Below are 23,028 nucleotides of genomic sequence, written 5' to 3'. Positions count from 1 at the left end.
GGTCAGCGGAGGGGAACCGGCCCAGTGGAGTGACTGTGGATTGGCCTTGGGGTTAGCGAGGGGGAACTGGCCTCCTGGTTTACACCAGGGAGTATCAGCTCCGGTCCCAGGCTGGGGCACGTTCTGTTTGTCTTTCCCAGCCCTGTGGGATTGCCCTTCAGCCCCAGGCCTCGGGGCCAGACCTCCCGCAATCCGGATCTGGTGCGAGGAATCCAGAGCGGGCTGGGCCCGGGGGAGGCGGCTCCACCGGGCGCAGGGCGGCAGGTGAGGTGCTGGGATCCAGCTGGTTTTATCCCTCTCGTCCGGCCTCTGCTCCCGGCGCCGTGGGTCCAATCAAGCCGGCCCCATCCGGTGCGAGGCCCTCCCCCTGTAGACCCCACTCTCCTCCCAGAGCCGGGGAGAGAACCCAGGAGTCCTGGCTCCCAGGGCACCCCCCCCTCACGTGCTCTAACACCTGACCCTACTCCGCTGCCAGAGCTGGGAGAGAACCCAGGAGTCCTGGCTCCCAGCCCCCTCTGCTCTGACCCCCCAGCCCCCACTCCCCTCCCAGAGCTGGGGAGAGAACCCAGGAGTCCTGGCTCCCAGCCTCCCTTGTCTAACCACCAGCCCCCACTCCCCTCCCAGAGCCGAGGAGAAAACCCAGGAGTCCTGGCTCCCAGCCCCCCCTGCTCTGGCCCACCAGACCCCACTCCCCTCCTCCCTGCCCCATGGCAGAGACAGACTGGACTTTACCCCACTTAATCCAGAGGCCGCTGGGCCCGTCCCTTGGACACACACCCAGGGTTGCGTCATTGGGCCGTTTATTGTGGCTTTGTTGTTCAGGGTTTTCTTGGTGTGTGTTTGTGTGTGGGGGGGTCCCCTGGGTCTATGGGAACCACCTGCCGGGCCCTGTGTGGGGTGCTGGCCTGTACGACCACAGCCCCCCACCATCGGGGTGTCCCCACTGCCTAACAGTGACCCCCAAATTCCTCCAGTATGCTGAATTTCTTCTGCCATATCCACACAAAAAGCCAGAAAGCCCCCCCAAATTCATTCCGCTCCTCCCCCAAAGTCACCCAGACCCCCCCCGAACCCTCACCCAACCTATTCCTCTGAGCCTGCCCCCAAACTCACCCACAACCCTCCACCCACAGCCAACCCTCTCAGTCTCCCAAGCCTTCCCCCGCAAACTCACCCAGCCCCCCAAACCCCTCCCCCAATCTGTGCCTCTGAACCTACCCCCAAACTCACCCAGTGACCCCCCCGAAACCACCCCCAAACTCAACCCCAACTTTCCCCCACAGCCAACCCCCCCTTAGTCTCCTGAGCCTTCCCCCCAAACTTGTCCCAACCCCCCCCAGAACCATCCCCCCAATTCACCCCCAGTTGCCCAAACCTTTCCCCCCCAGGGACCCCTGAAAACCTGTTCCCAAAACTTGCTCCTTTCCCTCCCGACTCTCCCCCCCCCCAAACGTACCCCCCCAACCCATGGTCCATCCCCCCCAATCTTGCTCCCAGACTGACCCTTCACCGCCTTAACATTTAGCCCCACCAAGGTGTTAAGTGAATTCCCCCCAGCCCCCCAACATCCCTCCCAACTCAGGCCAGCGCCTCTCCCCCAAAACTGCAGCGGAACCCCCCCAAAACTGCCCCCCAAACTCCCACCAACCCTTCTGGCCTTTCCACCCAAACTCTGAGTCAACCCCAACCCCGCACTCCAAATCTTCAGCTGAAACCCCTCAAAATGTGACGCCCCCCCCCAACAACACCACCCACCTTCCTGACCCTTCAGCCCCCAATCTGAATCTCGCCCCCTTTAACCTCCCGAAACCCAGAGCGAACCCCCAGGCCCTGGACCCCAAAACTTCAGCAGCACCCCCCAGCCCCCGGTCCCTTGTCAGCTGCGTGCCCGGCCCATGTACCGGGAATCTAGGCCAAACTTGTTTGTCCCGGAGGAATGCGACTGATCCAGGCAGGCCCGTCTTCCTCCATAAACCAGCTATTTTCAGCCGGCTGAATCACACCGGCGGGGAGGGGGGTGCGGTGTCGCTTGTGTGGGTCGGGGTTGTGGGGCCGGAGCCGGCCCTTCCCGGGGAGCCGGCCGCGGGGCAGGTATGCGTGGAAAAGATGAGTCGCCTTCAGGCAGCCTCTCATTAGCCCAGTTTCGCAGGTGGGGAAACCGAGGCACGGGGAAACGGTGAGAGGTGGCCAAGGTTATGCAGCTGAATCAGGGCGGAGCTGGGATTAGAAACAGGAGTCCAGGCTCCCAGGCCTGCCTGCTCTACCCACTAGACCCCACTCCCCTCTCAGAGCTAGGGAGAGAACCCAGGAATTCTGGCTCCCAGCCCCCCCTGCTCTGACCCACCAGACCCCACTCGCCTCCCAGAGCCGGGGGGAGAACCCAGGAGTCCTGGCTCCCAGCCCCCCCTGCTCTGACCCACCAGACCCCATCCCACTCCCCTCCCGGAGCCAGGGAGAGAACCCAGGAGTTCTGGCTCCCAGCCCCCCCTGCTCTACCGACTAGCCCCCACTCCCCTCCCATAGCCAGGGAGAGAACCCAGGAGTCCTGGTGCCCAACCCCCACTGTTACATCACATAGCTCAGCGTAGGATGGGCTGACCCAGTTCCCCCCTGTCCCCAGGAGTGAACCCAAAGCCACTTACAGGGCAGGTGAGTTTCCTCCCCACACAACCGGGTCAAATGCCGAGTGGCTGATTCCCCGTGACTCAGACCAGCCGGCGCTCATCCCGCCCCCCCTTGCTGGGTGCTGCAGCGGCTCATGAGGGACCACCATGGGGTTTAGAAGGCACCCTCTGGGCCCACTCCCTTCTCGGAGACAGGATAGAACCCAGGCGTCCTGGCTCCCAGCCCCCCCCGCCCCGCTCCAACCACGAGCCCCGACAGCTGTGTTTTATCATGTAACCCAGACTCCTGGGTTCTGTCTCCTCCTCCGCCATATCATGGACATCTACCTTCTATCCCCTCCCTCCGGATGCCTGGGTCCTTTCCCTCCCCTGCACCCACACTTCCAGATCTGGGGCTCTGCACCTCGCTCTGGGTACTTTGCCTCTCTCCTTCACCTCCCCGGATGCCTGGGTTTGTTGCTCCCCTCTCCCGGACACCGGGGTCCTATGACCCCTCCCCCTGCAGAGATAGGGGGTGGCTGGGGAGGGATACACCCTGCGAAGATTGGGTGCCTGGTAAACGGGCCTTCCTGACCCCTTCCCTGGTGGAGCAGGGTGCATGGGCATGAAAGCCATGGTGCTCCAATCCCCCTCGATCCCGTGCTGGGTTGGGAGGTTCCCAGTGGGAGCCAGGACTCCTGGGTTCTCTCCTCAGCTCTGGGAGGGGACTGGGGGCTAGTGATTAGATTGGGGGCGCTGGGAGCCAGGACTCCTGGGTTCTCTCCCCAGCTCTGGGATGGGAGTGGGGGCTAGTGGTTAGAGTGGGAGGGCTGGGAGCCAGAACTCCTGGGTTCTCTCCCCAGCTCTGGGAGGGGAGTGGGGGCTGTGGGGGGCCTTGGGGGGAAGGCCGGGGAGGAGGAAAGGGGACAGAAGAAGATGAGGGTGCGTTTGCCCCGTGACTGCAGCAGCAGGCTGGACCAGTTCAACCAGTTTGGTACCAGGAAGTGGGGGGCTGAGCAGTTCCTGGATTCTTCAGCTGGGTTTGCCCCGGCCTTCTCTCATGGGGGGCCTAACACCCCATAGATCCCCTCTGCACCAGCTCCCCCACTTCCATACCACCTTAGCTCCCATCCATTGCCACACACAAAGGCTGGGAGCCAGGACTCCTGGGTTCTCTCCCCAGCTCTGGAGGGGAGTGGGGTCAGGTGGTTAGAGCAGGGGGGGCTGGGAGCCAGGACTCCTGGGTTCTCTCCCCAGCTCTGGGAGGGGAGTGGGGCCAGGTGGTTAGAGCAGGGGGGGCTGGGAGCCAGGACTCCTGGGTTCTCTCCCCGGCTCTGGGAGGGGAGTGGGGGCTGGTGGGTTAGAGCGGTGGGGCTGGGGGCCAGGACTCCTGGGTTCTCTCCATGGCTCTGGGAGGGCAGTGGGGGCTGGGGGTTAGAGCAGGGGGGCTGGGAGCCAGGACTCCTGGGTTCTCTCCATGGCTCTGGGAGGGCAGTGGGGGCTGGGGGTTAGAGCAGGGGGGCTGGGAGCCAGGACTCCTGGGTTCTCTCCCTGGATCTGGGAGGGGACTGGGGGTGTCAGAATTAACTTCCTCCCTGACCTTAATGATAAACCTTTGCCCCAGTTTCACCTTTCCTCAGGCCACGCCTCCTAGCAGACAAGGCCACACCCCTTCCCTAGGCCTCGCCCAGACACCTTAAAGCCCCGCCCCCTGAGTAGAAGGAGCCCCATGTCCTCTGGTGGTTCCCCAACCCCCTCCCTCCCTCCCCAGCTCCCACGGGCATCCCCACCCCGAATGGGAGATGGGGGCGAGCGGTGGCTTCGTTCTGGGGGGGTACCCTGGTGCAGGGGTTGCTTGCGACGGTCCCGGCCACGCTATGGGGTCCCTGGTGAAATCTAAGGGGAGGCCCTGGATGGAGGCCAGGGGAACCGTTCCGCTCCGTGGGTCGCGTCCTTCAGGGCTGAATGGGCCCCGTGTGTCCCGGCCCCCCGATCTTATCGGCCCGGCTCTGTCCGCACCTGCTCGTTAGCCGGCAGCTGGCCACGGGCCGGGCCTCAAGGACAGATCCGGGGTGAGCCCGGGGTCAGGGCTGGGGGGGCTCGGACCCCGCCGGGGGTTTGTGGGGGGGGATCCTGGGCCCAGGGCCGGGGGGTGCCGACACCACAAATTGTGCTGTTCGGCACGGCCAAATGGTTCATCCACCCAGCCCCACACGCAGCCCCCCCTCCACCCAGCCCCCCATCCTCCCAGCCCCTCCTCCATCCGCCTGTCCATCCACCCAGCCCCACACGCAGCCCCCCTCCACCCAGCCCCCCTCCATCCACCTGTCCATCCACCCAGACCCACACGCAGCCCCCATCCTCCCAGCCCCCACTCCACTCAGTCCCCCCTCCGCCCGTCCATCCACCGAGCCCCACAAGCAGCCCCCCATCCTCCCAGCCCCCCTTCATCCATCCATCCATCCATCCATCCACCCAGCCCCACACCCAGCCCCCCATCCTCCCAGCTCCCACTTCATCCACAATCCATCCACCTCCACCCAGCCCCACATGCAGCCCCCCATCTGCCCAGCCCCCCTCCATGCACACACAATCCATCCACCCACCCCACACACAGCCCTGCATCCATCTGTCCATCCATCTGTGCCCAGATGCTGCTGTCCATCCATCAGTCCCCCCACCCAAACCTCCATTCACCCAGCCCCATACGCAACCCTCCATCCATGTGTCCATCCATCCGCCCCCCCACGCAGCCCCGGGGCCGGCCCTAGACAGTTTCCTGGCCCTGCCCACACCCTTCCATCCGTCCCGAGTCTGTCCCCTGGAGTCGCTTCGGATTTCCAGTGGGCCTGTTGCTGGCTGGTGGACGGTGGTGTGACTCCGGACGAGTGTGTGAGATGGGGGGTATTACACCCCCTGTTCCCTCCCCACCCCCCCCCCAGATTAGAGGAGTTGCCACTGGCTCGCTGACGCCCGGCGCTCGCTACAGGTAACGTGCACCTGGCCCTGGACGTGGCCGCTCCAGGTGACACACCCCAGCTCAGCACGTCGAGGTAACCCCAGAGCCAGGGCAGTGGGGTCACAGCGGCTTTGCAGCGTGGGATGGAGCGTGGGATGTACCGCCGGGTAGCTACCCACCCCCCCCCCATCTCCGGGCAGAGCCCTTCATCCATCCATCCATCCATCCATCCATCCATCCATCCATCCATCCCTTCGTCCACTCACCCACCCACACATCCATCCATCCATCCATCCACCCACCCACTGACCCATTCATCCATCCCTTCGTCCATCCACCCACCCACCCACCAATCCATCCATCCATCCATCCATCCCTTCATCCACCCACCCACCCACCCATCCATCCATCCCTTCATCCACCCACTCACCCACACATCCATCCATCCATCCCTTTATCCACCCACCCACCCACCCATCCATCCATCCATCCACCCACCCACCCACTGACCCATCCATCCATCCCTTTGTCCATCCACCCACCCACCAATCCATCCACCCACTGACCCATCCATCCATCCACCCACCCACTCACTGACCCATCCATCCATCCCTTCGTCCATCCACCCACCCACCAATCCATCCGCCCACTGACCCATCCATCCATCCATCCACCCACCCACTCACTGACCCATCCATCCATCCATCCACCCACCCACTCACCGACCCATCCATCAGTCCCTTCGTCCACCCACCCATCCAGCTGTCCATCCCTGGGCAGAGCCCTTCGTCCACCCATCCACCCACCCACTGACTCATCCATCCATCCCTTCATCTACCCACCCACCCATCCCTCCGTCCCTGGGCAGAACCCTGCGTCCACCCACCCACTCATCCATCCATCCCTTCGTCCACCCACACATCCATCCATCCATCCACCCACTGACCCATCCATCCATCCCTTCGTCCATCCACCCACCCACCCACCAATCCATCCACCCGCCCACTGACCCATCCATCCGTCCCTTCGTCCACCCACCCATCCATCTGTCCATCCCTGGGCAGAGCCCTTCGTCCACTCGTCCACCCACCCACCCACCCACTGTCTCATCCATCCCTCATCTCTACCCACCCACCCATCCCGCCATCCTTGGGCAGAACCCTGCGTCCACCCACCCACCCATCCCTCCATCCCCAGACAGAGCCCTTCATCCACCCACCCACCCACCTATCCATCCATCCCGTCATCCACTCACTGATCCATCCCTCCATCCACCTCTTCATCCATCCATCCATCCATCCGTTCATACACCCATCCATCCGCTCATCCATCCATCCATCCATCCGCTCATCCATCCATCCATCTGTTCATACACCCATCCATCCATCCATCCATCCATCCATCCATCCATCCGTTCATACACCCATCCATCCATCCATCCATCCATCCATCCATCCGTTCATACACCCATCCATCCATCCGTCCATCCATCCATCCATCCATCCGTTCATCCATCCATCCATCCATCCATCCCTTCATCCACCCACCCACCCATCACCCCCACCCCTTCATGCACCCACACATCCATCCATCAATCCATCCCTTCATCTATCTATCTATCCCCTCCCCACCACCTGTCCCAGGGGAGGGGGGGGGATATTCCCCTTTCCCTGGGGGGCGGGGGGAGGGGAGACTCCCCCCGCCCCGTCTCTTGAAGCCCCGCCCCGGGCCGGCCGCAAACCCTGAATGAGCCGCCCCGCCCCCTGGGCGGGCTCATTTGCATATGCATGAGCGCCCGGTGGGGCGGGGCCTGGGGAGGGCTGAGCGGAATAAAATACCCCCCCACCCCTCACCACCCCCCCCCACACACGCTGCCTTGCTCTGCTCACCATCAGCTGCGGAGCCGGTGCTGGGGTAGCGTCTCCCGGGTGTAGCTACGTATCCAGCGCCCCCCCCCCGCCAGCCCCCCCCAGCTCCTTCCTCCGCCGGGGGAATCTAGGGTTCCTTGCTCCAGCCCCCCCCAGTTCTGCAGCCCCCCCCCCACACCATGGCTATCGAGAAGGAGAAGAAAACCTGCGGGCAAGTCATGGCGGAGTGGCGAGAAGCCATCTGGAACCCGCGCACCCGCCAATTTATGGGGCGCACGGGCAGCAGTTGGGGTACGTGGCTGGCTGGGGGGGGGCCGGCTCTGGGGCAGAGCCGCGGGGGGTGGTGATTGGCGTGTTAGCCTTTGAAAAGCCGGAGAAGCGTGGGGGGGGGTTTGGGGGGGGGCGCTGAGCTAGGGGGAGAATTGGGGTGTCGTTAGCTAATGCCCTTAAAAGGAGGGGGGAGGTTGATCTAGGGGGAGAAGTTGTCGCAAGCAGGAGCCCTTAAAAGGAGGGGGACGAGGGGTGGTTAATATGGGGGAAATTTGGGGTGTCGCTAGCAGGAGCCCTTAAAAGGAGGGGGACGAGGGGTGGTTAATATGGGGGAAATTTGGGGTGTCGCTAGCAGGAGCCCTTAAAAGGAGGAGGTCGAGGGGTGATTAATATGGGGGAAATTTTGGGTGTCGTTAGCAGGTGCCCTTAAAAGGAGGGGGCCGGGGGAGGTTAATATGGGGAAAATTTGGGGTGTCCTTAGCAGGAGCCCTTACAAGGAGGGGGACGAGGGGTGGTTAATATGGGGAAAATTTTGGGTGTCGTTAGCAGGTGCCCTTAAAAGGAGGGGGACGGGGGGTGGTTAATATGGGGGAAATTTGGGGTGTTGCTAGCAGGAGCCCTTAAAAGGAAGGGGCCGGGGGAGGTTAATATGGGGGAAATTTGGGGTGTCGTTAGCGGATGCCCTTAAAAGGAAGGGGCCGGGGGGAGGTTAATATGGGGAAATTTGGGGTGTCGCTAGCAGGTGCCCTTAAAAGGAGGGGGCCGGGGAGAGGTTAAGATGGGGGAAATTTGGGGTGTCATTAGCAGGTGCCCTTTACCCTCCCCAATCCCCCCTCCTGTCTAGGGGCAATAACCGGGGGTGTCAGGAGCAGGTTGTCGGGGGGGGGGTTATTGGGGTGTCCTTGAAGAGTCCGGAAAGGAGGCGGATTTGGGGGGGCTGTTTGGGGGCACAGTTCTCTGGGAGGATTGTCGTCATGACCCAAATCTCTGTAGAAAGTGGAGTCATTGGGTGATCCCTGGGGTGTATTTTTTTGGGGGGGGGCTATGTGCCTTAAAGTGGGGGGGATTATTGGGAGGGGCTAGGATTGAAGCTCTTCTCATAATGTTTTGGGGTGTTTCATGGGGCGGGTAAATGAACCCATCACATGGTGGGGTGAAGGAGAAAAATTGGGGGGCTATATTCCCCATCCCCCTCAAAGAAAATCGGTTGCCCTTATCTATGCGGTACTGGGAGGGGGCTGGGGGGCTGTGGTGATGGGGGGGCAGAGAAGGGGGCTGGCCTCTGAGATTGGTGTGGGGCAGAGACAGGGCTATATATGGGGCAGGGGCTGGGGGGGTGGGTAATGCCCCCCATGCCCTGTCTCTATCAATCCCCCCCCCCCGAGTTTCACAGTGCTGCGGTGGACAGGGCTGGGAAAAGTAGGTCAGCTTTCTGTAGGAGCTGGGTGAGTCTTAGCCCCCCCCCCATCTGTCAACACAGCCCCCGCCCCATGCCGAGGGGGACTTGGAAGGGGGGGATCAGCCCCCCCCATCCGGCAATAGCCCTCTCCCTCCAAAATTAGCACTCCTTATCCTCCCCCCTCCTACCCCCCCAGATTTTGCCCCTCTGTCCAGTCCCTCTTGCTCCCCCCCACACTTTGCAGGCCCCCCCTTTTCCTCCTGCACGTACCCCCCTGTGGCCTGACACCACTGCCCCCCCATCTTTGGGAGTGGGAAGGGGTTGGATAGAAGGAGGGAATCCAGCTCTGGGGGAGGCAGGGGGAGCTGTATGGAGGGGGGCCCCTCAGAATAGGGACCCCCCCACCCCGTCTGGATTAATTGCCCTTTGCTTTGTCCAGGGTTTTTTTTAAGTGTGTGTGTGGGGGGGGCGGTAGGCTGGGGATTCACCATTAATCCCGGCTTAGATTCACTGCAGAAGGCAGCGTCCCCCCTCCCTTCACTGCAGCAGGCCGGGGGGAGGGGGGGCTGGGGAAACTTGTTGGGGGGGGGGCTGGGTTCCCATCTCGCTCTGGCTGGGGGATAATGTCTTGGCTTGTTGCATTGCGGAGAAGCTGGCAGCTTGGCGGACCGGATTGGGCTGGTGGAGAGTGGGGGTGTGGTGGGGGGGGAGAGATCTGGGAGGTCGGGGTGGGAGAAGGAGTGGGGAGGGACTGGCAGGGAGCTGGAGGGGGGGCTGTTGGAGTGGGGGGATATGAGGGGCTTTTGGGGGGATATGGGGGGCTGGTGAAAAGGGGGATGTGGGGGGCAGGTGGTGGAGTGGGGGGGAGCTGGGGGTCAGGTAGATGTGGTGGAGTGGGGAGGCTGGGGGGATGTGGGGGGCAGGTGGCAGAGTGGGGAGATGGGAATGGAGGGGGGCTGACTGAGCTTGTAGGGGGTGGGGGGGCTGGGAAGCGTGGGGGGGGAGGCTCTGGGGAGGGGGCTGGCAGAGGGCAAGATGTGGGGCCACATGAACCCCTCACCTGTCCTTTCCCCGGATCACAGCTGGGCCCAGGGCCTGTGGGGGGCCCCCACTGGTACTTGTGTGTGACCTGCCTCTACCAGTCCTTGGGCTTAGGGGCTTTGAGCCGGCCTCTGTGCTAGCCAAGGGCTTTGTTTGTGGGGCTGGGGGGAACCCCTCTACCCTGCCGCCCTCCCTGGAAGCGCTGGGGTTAGGGTGTGGGCAGGGGGGTAGCTAGGAGTGTTGCACTGTTTGTAGTGGGGGTTACTCCGGATTGACACCCAGGAGTAGCCGGGAGCGGTGGGTCATTCCCTGCAACCCATAAGGCATTGGCGATCGATGGGATTGCTCTAGATTTACACTGGGTAGTAGCTGGGTGCAATGCACTGCTCTGATTGCCCCCCTTGCCTTTGGGTTACTCCGGATTGACACCTGGAGCAGATTACTCCGGATTGACACCTGGAGCAAAGCATTGCTCTGATCCCCCTTGCCTTTGGGTTACTCTGGATTTACACCTGGGAGCAACGGATCACTCTCTGATCTCCGCTGCCTTTGGAGTGACATTGCTTACTCTGGATTTACACCTCTAAGTAGAGGGGCTATGCTTTGCTTACAGTCACCTTTTGGGTTGCACTAGGGTTACTACAGGTTTACACCTGTTCATCTGGATTTACATCCCTCCCATGCTCAGGTGCTCCAGAGGGGCTGGGAAGTTGGGTTAGGTGCATTTCCATCAAGGAGTAGTTGCAGGCTGAGGGGGCCAGTTCTGTGTAGACAGACACCTGTAGATTTACAGAAGGGTTACTCTGGATTTACAATGGGAATAACCAAGGGCAAATCTCCCATGCCTCCAATTTCAAGTTTGCAGCTGGGTTACTCAGGATTTGCACCAGGAAGGAGCAGAGGGGTTAATCACCATCCCTGTTAGGTTTACACTGGGGTTACACCAGGTTTACACCAGGCTGTAGGCCAGACCTACTCTGTTCTTCCTCACCTTTGGGTTTGCTCCTGGGGGAGCACAGGGGCTAATCTTCATCCCCTTTAGGTTTACAGCAGGATTACTCTGAATTTGCACCAAGAAGTAGCTGGGGAATAGAGGGGCTGATGGCCACCCCCTTTAGGTTTACACCAGGGTTACTCTGGGTTTACACCAGGGAGTAGCTGTGGACTAGAGGAGTTGATGGCCAACCCCTTTAGGTTTACAATGGTATTAATCTGAGTTTAAACCAGGGAATAGCTGGGGAATAGAAGGGCTGATGGCCACCCCCTTTAGGTTTACACCAGGGTTACTCTGGGTTTACACTAGGGAGTAGCTGTGGAGTAGAGGAGCTGATGGCCAACCACTTTAGGTTTACACTGGTATTAATCTGGGTTTAAACCAGGGAATAACTGGGGAGTAGAGGGGCTGATGGCCACCCCTTTTAGGTTTACACCGGGGTTACTCTGGGTTTACACCTGGGATAGCTCAGAGCTGCTCTGTTCTCTCACCTTTGGGTTTCCTCCTGCGCTCCTCCGGGCCTGTCTCCCGAGCGGGGAGCCGACCTGCGAGCCCTGAGGGCAGAGCGGTGTTGCTGGCTAGCCTTGGGGCTGTGCTGGGGATCAGGGGAGGGGAATGTTGGGGGTGGAGATCAGGGGATCCCCGTCTCCCCCAGGGCTTTTCCCGTGTCCTGATTCCCTCCCTTCCCAATCCATGGGGCTCTGTGCAGGGGTCCCCGGAACGGCCGCAGGGTTCATTCTGCAGGGACACGTGGTCTAGGTAAAGTGTGGGGCGGTACTATTTAGGGGTGTATGTGGGGGTTGGATCTGAGGGTATTGGGGGGTATCTGGAGACTTGGAGGGCTTTTGAGAAAGGGATGGATCTGGGGTGTGGGGAGGGGTGCATGGGGGTACCCTGGCTGGGGGTGCAGTGGGGAAGGAGTAGATCTGGGGGTGCAGGGGAGGGATGTTGGGGTACCCTGGCTGTGGGGCAGTGAGCGGAGGGGTGCATCTGGGAGTGCAGGGGTTGGGGTGGATCTGAGGGGGAAGATTGAGGGATCTGGCCCCTTCCCCCCCATTTAGTCTGGGGAGGGGTCCCCAACTGGCTGAACCCCCCACACCCAGGCACCCAGCAGAGTGGGATGCAGACCCCTGTTTCTGGAGGGAAAGCCATCTGCCCCCCACTTCCTGTGTGAGCTGGGGGACACATCCAAATTCCCCCCTGGGAACCCCCTATTTGGGGGGGGGTATGTGCCCAACCCCCTCCCTCCTGCACAAGGTTTGTCAGGGGGCAGGGGGGTTAGGCCATGTGTTGGGGGGAGGGGTAACTTCCCCCCCCAATTCCCTTCATCTCCTGTCTAATTAACGGGAACAGGGCCAGCATGGGAATGTGAGGGGGGGCGCATTGGGCCTCCCAGCCTAGGTGCTGGACGAAGGGGGGCTGCAGCCTGAGGAGGGGGGCAGGTGTGTGTCGGGGAGCTGTTGGCTTGTGGGGCAGAGTGAAAGGGGTCCGGGGGTCCACCTGCGGGGGTGGAATAAGATGGGGCGGGGGTGAGATCGAAGACTGAGGTAGGGGAAGTTTGCGGGGGCTGCAGAGGGGCAGGGTTTGGGGGGGCACAGGAGGGCTCCCCTCTCCCACGTGGGGGCTCTGCTTGACCCCCCCCATTTTGTCCCCCCTCCCTGCCCCCCAGCCATGATCCTGTTCTTCTACCTGGTCTTCTACGGCTTTCTCACGGCGCTTTTCACGCTCACCATGTGGGTCATGCTGCAGACGGTGGACCCCTATATCCCCAAGTACCAGGACCGCCTCTCTGTGCCCGGTAAGGCCTCGTGCGTGGGGGGGGGCACCCGGGGGGGGCAGCGTGCCCCACTTTGCCTGCATTGCCCATCGCTCGCACGCCCGTCGCACGCCCACTTGCCACCCCCGCCTCCGGCCTGGGTTCCTTGGCCACGGCCCCCGGCTGGGGCCGTCGTGGGAGGGCGGGCTCTTGGGCACCCCCCCTTTTCTTTTATTTTGCACGTGCGCGTGGGGGGGCCGCGCACACTCTCACGCACGCCTCTCCCAGTGGATCCTTCTCATCGCGGGCGCCCGGTTGCATCGGCACGATCAGGGTGGGAAGGGTGGCGCTGGGAGGGCTCGTACTGCCCCCCTAAAGTAGAACCCCGCCATACATCTCTCCCTCCTGTCCCCCCCCCCCCCAGGGATGATGATCCGCCCCAAAACAGATGCCCTGGACGTGACTTTTAACGTCAGCAACACTGAGACCTGGGACCATCACGTCAAGATGCTGAATGACTTCCTGGATCGTGAGTTGGGAAGGAGCAAACGGGGGGGGGGTCCCCCCAGATTAACCCCCATTGGGGTGGGAAGGGGGTTGGGATGGGGATGGTGGCTTCTAGTTCGGGGGTCCCCCTGGGCCGCAGGGCGGCTGTGGGGGAGAAGAGGGGGGTGTCTGAGCACAGAGAGAAGGGGGGGAGACATTTGGAGGGGCAATTGGGGGTGGGAGAAGGGGCAGGGGGGGCATGCAGGGGGGCTGGATCTTGGGGGACGTGGGGGTTGGAGGAGCAGATTTGGGGGTGCGATGGGAGAGAAGGGGGAGGGGGATTTTGGGCATGGGGCAGGGGTAGATTTAAAAAAATTTTTTTTTTTTGGAGGGGTTGTTTGGATGTGTGGGAGGAGAGAGCCAGATTTTTTGGGGGGGTCGTGGCCCCCACCCCACTGGAGACCCCAACGTGCTTAGTTGTTGCCGACCCAGGTCCCCCCTCCTTCCCCGGCATTGCATCTGCCCCCTGCAAACTGCCCCCACCCCGTCACATCATGCATTAGCTCAGTTGTGCCTGACGGACCCAGTGGGGGGGCTGGAGAGGGGGGGTCTGTAGCCATGGCTACCTGGACCGAGGGAGGACGCCAGTGAATGGCAGACTGCAGGTGAAAGGCAGGCCGCTGCTGCCCCCTGGTGGCAGTCAGCAGAGCCCACAACCTTCCCCAGCAGACATTGTTAACCTGCGGAACTCCCCGCCACTGGATTCTCCTCAGGGCTGTAACTCTGGTAGCTCCTTGGCACTCACCTGCTAACTTCCCCCCCCTCTCCCCCCAGCCTACAATGACTCCATCCAGGTGGCCACCAACGACGCTTGCCGCCCGGGCCGCTACAACGAGCAGCCGGACAATGGGGTGCTGAATTACCCCAAGCGGGCCTGCCAGTTTAACCGCACGGTGCTGGGCGCCTGCTCCGGGCTCAACGATTCCACCCATTACGGCTACGCCGACGGCCGGCCCTGCATCCTCATCAAGATGAACCGGGTAGGTGGGGCTGGCGGGGGGCAGCCTGGCCTGGGGTTTGTGCCCCCCAAATTTTGGGGGTTCTTCCCTGCACTTTTTGTGACCCCCCCCTTCCTCCTTCCAGGTCATCAACTTCTTCGCAGGGGCCAACCAGACCATGAATGTCACCTGTGCTGCCAAGGTGAGCCCCCCCTGCCCCCCACCCCGCTGCCCCCCACTTCCATCACCCCCTTTTCTCTCCATTAACTCATCTTCCTTGTCTCTCTCTGGCTCCTCCCGCCCACAGACGCCCACTTCCAAACTCCAGGCGGTAAGGGATGTGTCCGGGCAACGGGGAACCCCCACGCTCAGGTGGGGGTTTCTGGGGGGGTCCCCCAAATATATACACCCCTCCCTCCAGCTTATAGCAGTCCCATTCCCATCCCATAGGACCTGGGGGAGCCGCTGGTTGGTTGAATGGGTCCCTATGACTCGTACCCTGAGGTTAGTGATTTCTGGTTGCACCCCTATTTTAGATGCCCCCCCCAAATTCACCTTAGCCCTGCCTCTCCCAGCCCCAGAGCAGTAAATGGCTTTGCTGATCCCCACCAAACCGGCACCCCGAGTTGAGCAGATTCTCCCAACTGCACCCTAATTCGAGCTGTCCCCCCTCCCCAAATTCCCTGGCTACCGACATCTCTTCTCGCTACCTCTCCCTCTCGGCCACTTATTCACTCATTTCATCTCACTCTCCTCCGCCTTCCGGGCAGCTGAACCCCGAGATGGAGCGCGCAGTAAGGACAGGAAATGGGGGGGCTCCGGGCTCAGTGGTGGGGGTGGACAGGTGGCTAGGAAAATGAAGGGGGGGACATGCCGGGGGGGGAGGTTAGGGGTGTGGGGGGCTCTGAGGATGGGGGTGGGAAGCTGGGGGGCAGGCAGGGTAGGTGGGGGGGCTAAGGCTGGGGGGATGACGGAGCTGGGGGAGGGGATTTTTGGTGGGGGAGGGAGAGGGGAAGACCCCAATGGGAACGCGCAAGGGGATAGGGTGGTGGGGGACGGCTGGAGGGGTTCTGGGTAACCCCTGACCCCTCTCTCTCTCCTTCCCCCCCACCAGAAAGAGGAGGACGCACAGAAGCTGGGGGAGATGGTCATGTTCCCCCCCAATGGTCACATCGACCTCATGTACTTCCCCTACTATGGCAAGAAAGTCCATGTGAGTAACGTGGGGGGGGGCTGGTCTCAGCTGGGGGGCTGTGCAGGATTGGGGGGTCCCTGATCTCTGCTGGGGGAGGGGAGTGGGGGCTGGTGGGTTGGAGCAGGGCAGGCTGGGAGCCAGGACTCCTGGGTTCTCTCCCCGGTTCTGGGCAGGTAGTGGGGGCTGGTGGCTTAGAGCAGGGCGGGCTGGGAGCCAGGACTCCTGGGTTCTCTTCCCCGGCTCTGGAAAGGGATTGTGGGGGGCTGGTGGGTTAGAGCAGGGCGGGCTGGGAGCCAGGACTCCTGGGTTCTCTCCCCGGCTCTGGGAGGGGATTGTGGGGGCTGGTGGGTTAGAGCAGGGCGGGCTGGGAGCCAGGACTCCTGGGTTCTCTCCCCGGCTCTGGGAGGGGAGTGGGGTCCCATCCTCGGTTCCTGACCCACCGCCCTCCCCGCTTTAGGTGAACTACACCCAGCCCATCGTGGCCGTCAAGTTCCTGAGCCTGGAGGCCAACACGGACCACAACGTGGAGTGTAAAATCAACGCCGTGAACATCGCCACCACCGACGAGCGGGACAAGTTCGCCGGCCGCGTGGCCTTCAAGATCCGGGTCAACAGGGACTAAGCCCTGCTTCCCCTCCCTTCCCCCCCCAACTTTCCCGGGGCTCCACCCCCAAATGGGCAGGGCTTAATGGAGGAGGAGGGGCCAGTTTCGTAAGGGGAGGAGCCCCTGGTACATCCTGGGCGGGGCTTGATGGAGGAGGGACCCCCTGGGATTTGATTTGATTTTGGGGTGGGTGGGGGGGTTGCTCTTGAAATCGTCCTGCCGAAAATCCTAGGATGACTAACCTGGCTCTTAGGCTGTTTTAGTGACCTTCCCCGTGGCGCACCCCCCCCACCCCAGTTATGCCCCCCACCCCAAAATGTGCTGATTACACTGAAAGGTCTGGTACCACCCTACACCCCCGCACCCCCAAAACCTTTGGAATGCTACGTCGCTTTGATCTCTTCTAATGCCCTTTCCCCCCCATTTTTGGGGGGGCAGCTCAGAGCCTGTGACACCCCCCCTTTCCCCTGCCCTTTGAAATCCCATTGAGATGTTTCCTAATATAATAATAAATGTATATAGATATTTTTTATATATATATATTAAAAATTAAGGTACGGCCGAGACCTCTATTCTCCCCCCCCCTCGTGTGCCCCCCCAGCCCGCACACTTCTGCCCGCTCCCCGTTTTCCAGCCCCCCCACCCGCACCCCTACAGGAGACACTGAGATTTGGTGTGTTGTCTTGAGCCGGCGGCCATTTTGTTTCCCTGACCGAGTAGGTGCCGGGGCTTGAGTTGAGGAAGGTAGGCCGGGAATGGGAACGACCCCAGTACCGTGGCCACCCGTACGGCGGCCATTGTCCTGGTAGGTTAGAAAACAAAATGGCTGAACAGCAGCGGCCCTATCGTGGGATAGCAGCCGTTGTCCGTGTCTCTTGGGAATCAAAATGGCCGCCATTCCGTAGCCACCATTGTCTGTATAGACCGGGAATCAAAATGGCCACCATTCTGTAGCCAACGACATGGCTGCCGTTGTCCATGTGGGAATCAAAATGGCTGGACGATAGCTGAGGAATGTCAGCCATTTTGACCCCCTGCCCTGGAAAAGAGACATGGCGGCCATAGTCTGGGTAGGCCTGGAATCAAAATGGCTGCCGTTGGCTGTGGAAAAGTGGCCATTTTGTTTCTTAGCCTCTGCGGCAAATAGTCTGGCCAACTTGACTGGGGCACGTGGGCCAGGAAAGAAAAATGGCTGCCATTTGGCTCTGTCTGTGAAGAAACAAAATGGCCGCTGTAGTCAAAGGCTTGACCTAGCCTCTGAGGAATGGGCAGGCACCATTTTGAATCTTGGTATTCATGGCCAAAACCTTGGGTGTGGAATGGTGGCCATCTTGGATTCCTGGCCTCCATGGCTAATGGCTGCCATGTTGGGCTGTGCAATGGCAGCCATCTTGGATTTCTGGCCTACAGAGCTGAGGCCACCATATTGGGCTGTAACCTTTCTAGCACCTTCTGAGTCGTACCCCGGCTCCCTACCCCTGTGACCCCTTTCCTCATCTTAGGGTCTGTCTTCCTCTTTTAATGTACAGTTATTTTTAATCTGTCTTTTCGCTTCACGCGGCATATGCACTGAGACAAGACTTGCCCCCCCACCCCCGCCTCCAGCATCCTGGGAAATCCCTTGCATCCCCTTAACTCTGCCCTTGAAACAGCTGATGCCAACTTTGCCTGTAGTAGATTCCTGCCTGGTCTCTCGTCTTCTCTGCTGCTGTCTGTAAACCACGAGAGAAACCATTCCCTTTCATTTGGAACTGGAAGTAATTTTTAAAAAAATAATTAAATCCCTCTTTTCTCCCAGCCCATTTTCCTGGTGCTGCATCCTTGAGATCACTGTATGAATGAAATAACTTAACTCCCTTTTTGCTTTTTAACCTCTTTTTTTATTATGCTGGCTCGTTTTTATTTGCAGAATTATTTAATTGCCTGTATCGGATCTACTGTAAAAGATGAGGAGAAATAAAAAAACAAACCACCCTTAAAAACTATAGATGGTAACCATGTTTAATTTTCAATGTGGAACGTTTTATAGCCGGTGGAACTCACCGCAACAAGGTACGGAGGTCACGGATGGGATATATTACAACTGCACTTAAGTTGGAGCCCAGTGTAATTTGTCCCTCGCTAGGGAGGCAGTGCGGCCTAGTTGAGGCCTAGTCCTGGATCTGTGACGAGGCAAGTCACTTTCAGTCTACGTGCCTCAGTTTCTCCATTACGATCCTGGAGCCCCTTTTGTAAAAGCACTTTGAGATCGGCTGTTGAGCGGAGCGAGGGATCGCTAATTAAATAATTAAGAACTTATGATGCTCGCGTCTGTTACCAGAGTCTCTGGGCACTTTGTGGTCTTTAATTGCTTTGTCTTCCCGTGAGGTAGGGAGGATACGAACCCCATTAGACAGAGGGACTAATCATTTTTAGCCTTTCCATACCTCAGTTTCCCCCAAGAGCCAGACTGGAGCCACTGTGGTGTCCCCCCCCCCCCCGCAGCTTTCCCTCCCCCCAACACATAAATTGCTGGGGCAAATATTGGAGATCCCACCGCTCCCACCAATGTCCCCGGCACAAGAGTCAGAAGATGTGCTGTAACTAATTCGGGGGTGGGGGAAGGCAGATCTTTGGGTAGGGGTGGGGCTGCAACACTGATGGGGGAGGGGCCTTCTGTGCCAAAGGGTGGGGCCAGCACATAGGGGGTGGGGAAACACAGGAGAAGGGTGTGTGTCTTGTTCTTCTCGTTATGGCCTTTTCTGAGCGCCGGGGTGCCCTGATACAGAGGGAGGGGGATGCTGTTTTGTTCTTCCACATGATGCGGGGGCTGGGAGCCAGGACTCCTGGGTTCTCTCCCTGGCTCTGCGTGGGAGGGGGGAGGTTACTGCAGGACCAGGGACAGATCCCGTCGTGGGGGTGGGGGCAATGGACAGCCTGCGGGGCCCCCTCCTATCTGTTTCCCAAGACCCTGTTTTTTGGGGGGGGGGCTTCCCCCAGCATCCTGGGAAGAATTTTCTCCCCTAGTAACCTACATAATTTTTTCCCCTTGGGTGAATTTAATTCCCCCCCCCGGATCATTTTAATCCCCCCTGCCCACAATTACTGCATCTGGGCCAGGCCTGACAGATTGTCCTGCGTTAATCTTCCTGCCCTGCTCAATCCCTCGCAAGGGGCGGAATGGGGCTGGACTGGGTGGGGTGGGGCTGGACCCAAGGGGTGGGGTCCTGGAGCTGGGGGTCCTGCCCCCCCTGTGCGGGAAAGGGATCTGCTTTACCCCTGTAGCCCCCCGGTGCTGCATGGAAACCGAGTGAGAGACTGTCCCTAAGGCAGGGGCAGGGAGCCAGGACTCCTGGGTTCTTGCCACGGCTCTGGGAGGGGAGTGGGGGCTAGTGGTTGAGGGGAGCAGGCTGGGAGCCCGGACTCCTGGGTTCTCTCACCGGTGCTGGGAGGGGAGTGGGGGCTGGTGGGTTAGAGCAGGGGGGCTGGGAGCCAGGTCTCCTGGGTTCTCGCCTGGGCTCTGGGAGGGGAGTGGGGGCTAGTGGTTGGTGGGGGGACTGGACTCCTAGCACTCAGCCCCACTGTGCCCGGGGGCCCTGACTCCCCCTCCTCTGAGGTTGGCTGGTGCCACACGCTGTGGGGGGGCTGTTCCCAGCATGTGGGGGGGTGTGGGGGGGTGTCTGGGCCGGCTGCCTGGTGGACGCATTGTGCCCATGGCGAGGGGGAGGGACGCAGCCTTAAGTGCCCCCGGCGCTGCCCCTGGACGGACGCCCAGCCTGCCGCCCCCCTCTGCCTGCCCAGTCCTCGCCCCCCCCCAAACCTCCCCCCTCCGCCTGCCCAGTCCTCGCCCCCCCCAAAACCTCCCCCCTCCGCTTGCCCAGTCCTCGCCCCCCCAAAACCTCCCCCCTCTGCCTGCCCCGCCCCCCCAGCCTCCGCCCGCCCAGCTCCTTTCCCCCACGGCTCCCCTCCCCGCAGGTACCCCAGCATCCGTCCAGCCTCCCCCCCACCCCCCAGTCTGGCTCTGCCCCTCCCCCCCCATCTGCCCGGAGGGGGCCCCCCTCCCCGGCTGGCGGATCAATGGGGTGTAAAGTGCCCTAATTCCCAGTCGATACCCGATCCATAGATGGACGGAGACAGGCCCGCAGGGAGCTCAGGTTCCAGGGAGTCACAGAGCACAACACACACCTGGGCTGGACACACACACACAGAGACAATGCAACACACACACACACACGGGTCCCTGGTCACACACACACAGACACACACACACACAGACACCCCGGTCCCTGGTGACACACACACGGGTCCCTGGTCTCTCTCTCTCTCTCTCTCTCTCACACACACACACACACACACACACAGGTCCCTGGTCTCTCTCTCTCTCTCTCTCTCTCACACACACACACACACACACACACACACCCCGGTCCCTGGTCTCTCACACACACACACACACACACGGGTCCCTGGTGACACACACACACGGGTCCCTGGTCACACACACACAGACACACACACACACAGACACCCCGGTCCCTGGTGACACACACACGGGTCCCTGGTCTCTCTCTCTCTCTCACACACACACACACACACACACACACACCCCGGTCCCTGGTCTCTCACACACACACACACACGGGTCCCTGGTGACACACACACGGGTCCCTGGTCTCACACACACACACACACCGGTCCCTGGTGACACACACACACCGGTCCCTGGTCTCACACACACGGGTCCCTGGTCTCACACACAGACACACACACACACCGGTCCCTGGTCTCACACACACGGGTCCCTGGTCTCACACACAGACACACACACACACCGGTCCCTGGTGACACACACACCAGTCCCTGGTCTCTCACACACACACACGGGTCCCTGGTGACACACACACCAGTCCCTGGTCTCACACACAGATGCAATGCAACACACATACACACACACACTGTGACACACACAGACACCGGTCCCTGATCACACACCCACTGCAACACACCCCCCCACTGCGATACACACACAAACCCACAATGGCTATAAATACACCCCCCCACAACAACACAACCACAGTGGACACATACCCCCCCCGCACACACACCCCCTCTGCACCACGTATACACACAACCACACTGGCTACACACACTGCAGTACACACACACTGGACACAGTCACACACAATCACAATGGATTTCCACGCTCTCTTCGCAACCTGCGTGGATACACACTCAAAACCCCACTAACCGGGGACACACACACACACGCAGGGCCAGGGCCAGGGGAACAGAGCGTTCCGGGCCAGCAGCAAAGGGGGGGGCTACTTGTGGGGGGGGCTGGCACGGAGCCCAGCTCATCAGTATGTGGGTCATGGCCCCTCCACGCAGGGGGGCTCCCCGGCTCACTCCCTCCCCTCCCCCAATCCCCTCAGCCCTCTCTGCCCCCCTCCCACCCACTAGCCCCCCCATGGCCCCCAATCTCCCCAGCCCCCCCTTGGCTCCTCCCTCCAGTCCCCTGTGTCCCCCCCCCACACCCTCCCTGCCCACCAACCCCCCCCCATCCCAGCAGTCCCCCTGTGGCTCCTCCCCCCATGAGCTCCCTGTCAGGCCCCCAACTTCCCCTGCCCCCCTCACTCCTCACTGTCGTCACCCCCAACTCCTTTGCACCCCCTTCCCAAATCCACCCCCCCCAAGAACCACCGTGTGTGTGTGTGTGTGGACATGGCTTCATCCCCCCCCCCCCACTATGGGAGCCGTTTCCTAGACAGCCTCACCCCCCCTCTTCTGCGGCTCCCCCCCCCCCCCCGGAGCAGCCCCCACCCCCGGCTCTGCAGTGCCTGAAGGGTTGACCCAGGCCAGCAGGCTAAGCCCCTGGAAGGCCAGAGGAAGTGCAAAAGGCAGAAGCTTATGGGATTTCGTGGGATGGGGGGAGGTCTAGCTTGGAGGGGGGGCAGGGGATTTTGTGTCTCCCCCCTGCCCTGTGCAGCTGCTGCCTCCCACCCCCCAGGTGGGCAGCGGTGGGGGGGCAGGATCCCCAAGGCCTCAGCCCCAGCTGCGGCTGGTTCCAGGGCAGGTGCAGGGTAGAACAGGGGTTGCAACAATGTGGAGGTGGGGAGGGGCAGAGCCCAGCCTGGACAGAGTGGGGGAAGGGGTTTGGGGGGGCAGAGCTGGCTTGATGGGAGGGGGGGTCGTGGGGGCAGATGGCTGGAGGGAGGGTGCATGTGAGGCTGGCCCATTGCTCCCCCCATCCAGCCAATCCGTGCCCTGGACACCCCCCCATCTCTGCTGGCAATGGAGGAGCCCCATCCCACCCCTCTTGTGGGGGGGGTGCTGGGCCTGGGGGGGTCATTTGCTGATTAAGTCCCAGCCTGCCCCCTGCCCAGGCCAGCCGGCCGCTGCCTCAAACAGGCCAAGCCCGGCTGCGGGGCAGCGGCGGGGGGGAACGTTGTTGCCCCATAGACCACAGAACTGGGGGGGGGGCTCAGGCTGCCGGGGGCCAGCAGCACCTCCCAGTCGCTTTCATGATGCCCCCCCCATAATCTCTCTGAGCTCAGTCCCCTGAATGGGGGGACTGCAGCTTACCCAGTGTCCCCCCCCCCCCGGCACAAGCACAGTTGCCTCATAGACAATTAGTTGCAACAGTGTCATTCTGGAGGTCAACATTGCATCAAGACCCACAGAGTACCATCTTGGGAGCCAGGACTCCTGGGTTCTCTCCCCAGCTCTGGGAGGGGAGTGGGGGCTAATGGTTAGAGCAGGGGGGGTGGAATGCTGGGAGCTAGGACTCCTGGGTTCTTTCCCCGGCTCTAGGAGGGGAGTGGGAGCTAGTGATTAGAGCAGGGGGGACTGCTGGGAGCCAGGACTCCTGGGTTCTCT

General features: G+C 61.2%; 1 protein-coding gene across 2 annotated transcripts; it reads left to right on the top strand.

Moving 5' to 3' along the window:
• Window positions 1–245: 245 nt before the first annotated feature.
• On the top strand, window positions 246–18,439 carry ATP1B2 (ATPase Na+/K+ transporting subunit beta 2). Of its 2 annotated transcripts, none has more exons than XM_084616302.1 (7): window positions 246–264; window positions 12,804–12,932; window positions 13,315–13,419; window positions 14,211–14,416; window positions 14,520–14,576; window positions 15,489–15,587; window positions 16,027–18,439. In XM_084616302.1, exons 2-7 carry the CDS (start codon window positions 12,806–12,808, stop codon window positions 16,189–16,191), a joined length of 759 nt encoding a protein of 252 aa, XP_084472428.1. In that variant the 5' UTR covers window positions 246–264; window positions 12,804–12,805; the 3' UTR covers window positions 16,192–18,439. The 2 variants fall into 2 exon arrangements, with proteins under 2 accessions (XP_084472428.1, XP_084472427.1); XM_084616301.1 differs by lacking the exon at window positions 246–264 and adding an exon at window positions 7,464–7,721.
• The last annotated feature ends 4,589 nt before the right edge of the window (window positions 18,440–23,028 follow it).

This window comes from Lepidochelys olivacea (assembly GCF_965140295.1).
Source record: "Lepidochelys olivacea isolate rLepOli2 genome assembly, chromosome: 28".
In the NCBI taxonomy this organism is placed as follows: domain Eukaryota; kingdom Metazoa; phylum Chordata; order Testudines; family Cheloniidae; genus Lepidochelys; species Lepidochelys olivacea.
Note: the sequence above shows the minus strand (reverse complement) of the source record. Positions and strands in the feature narration are given on the sequence as shown.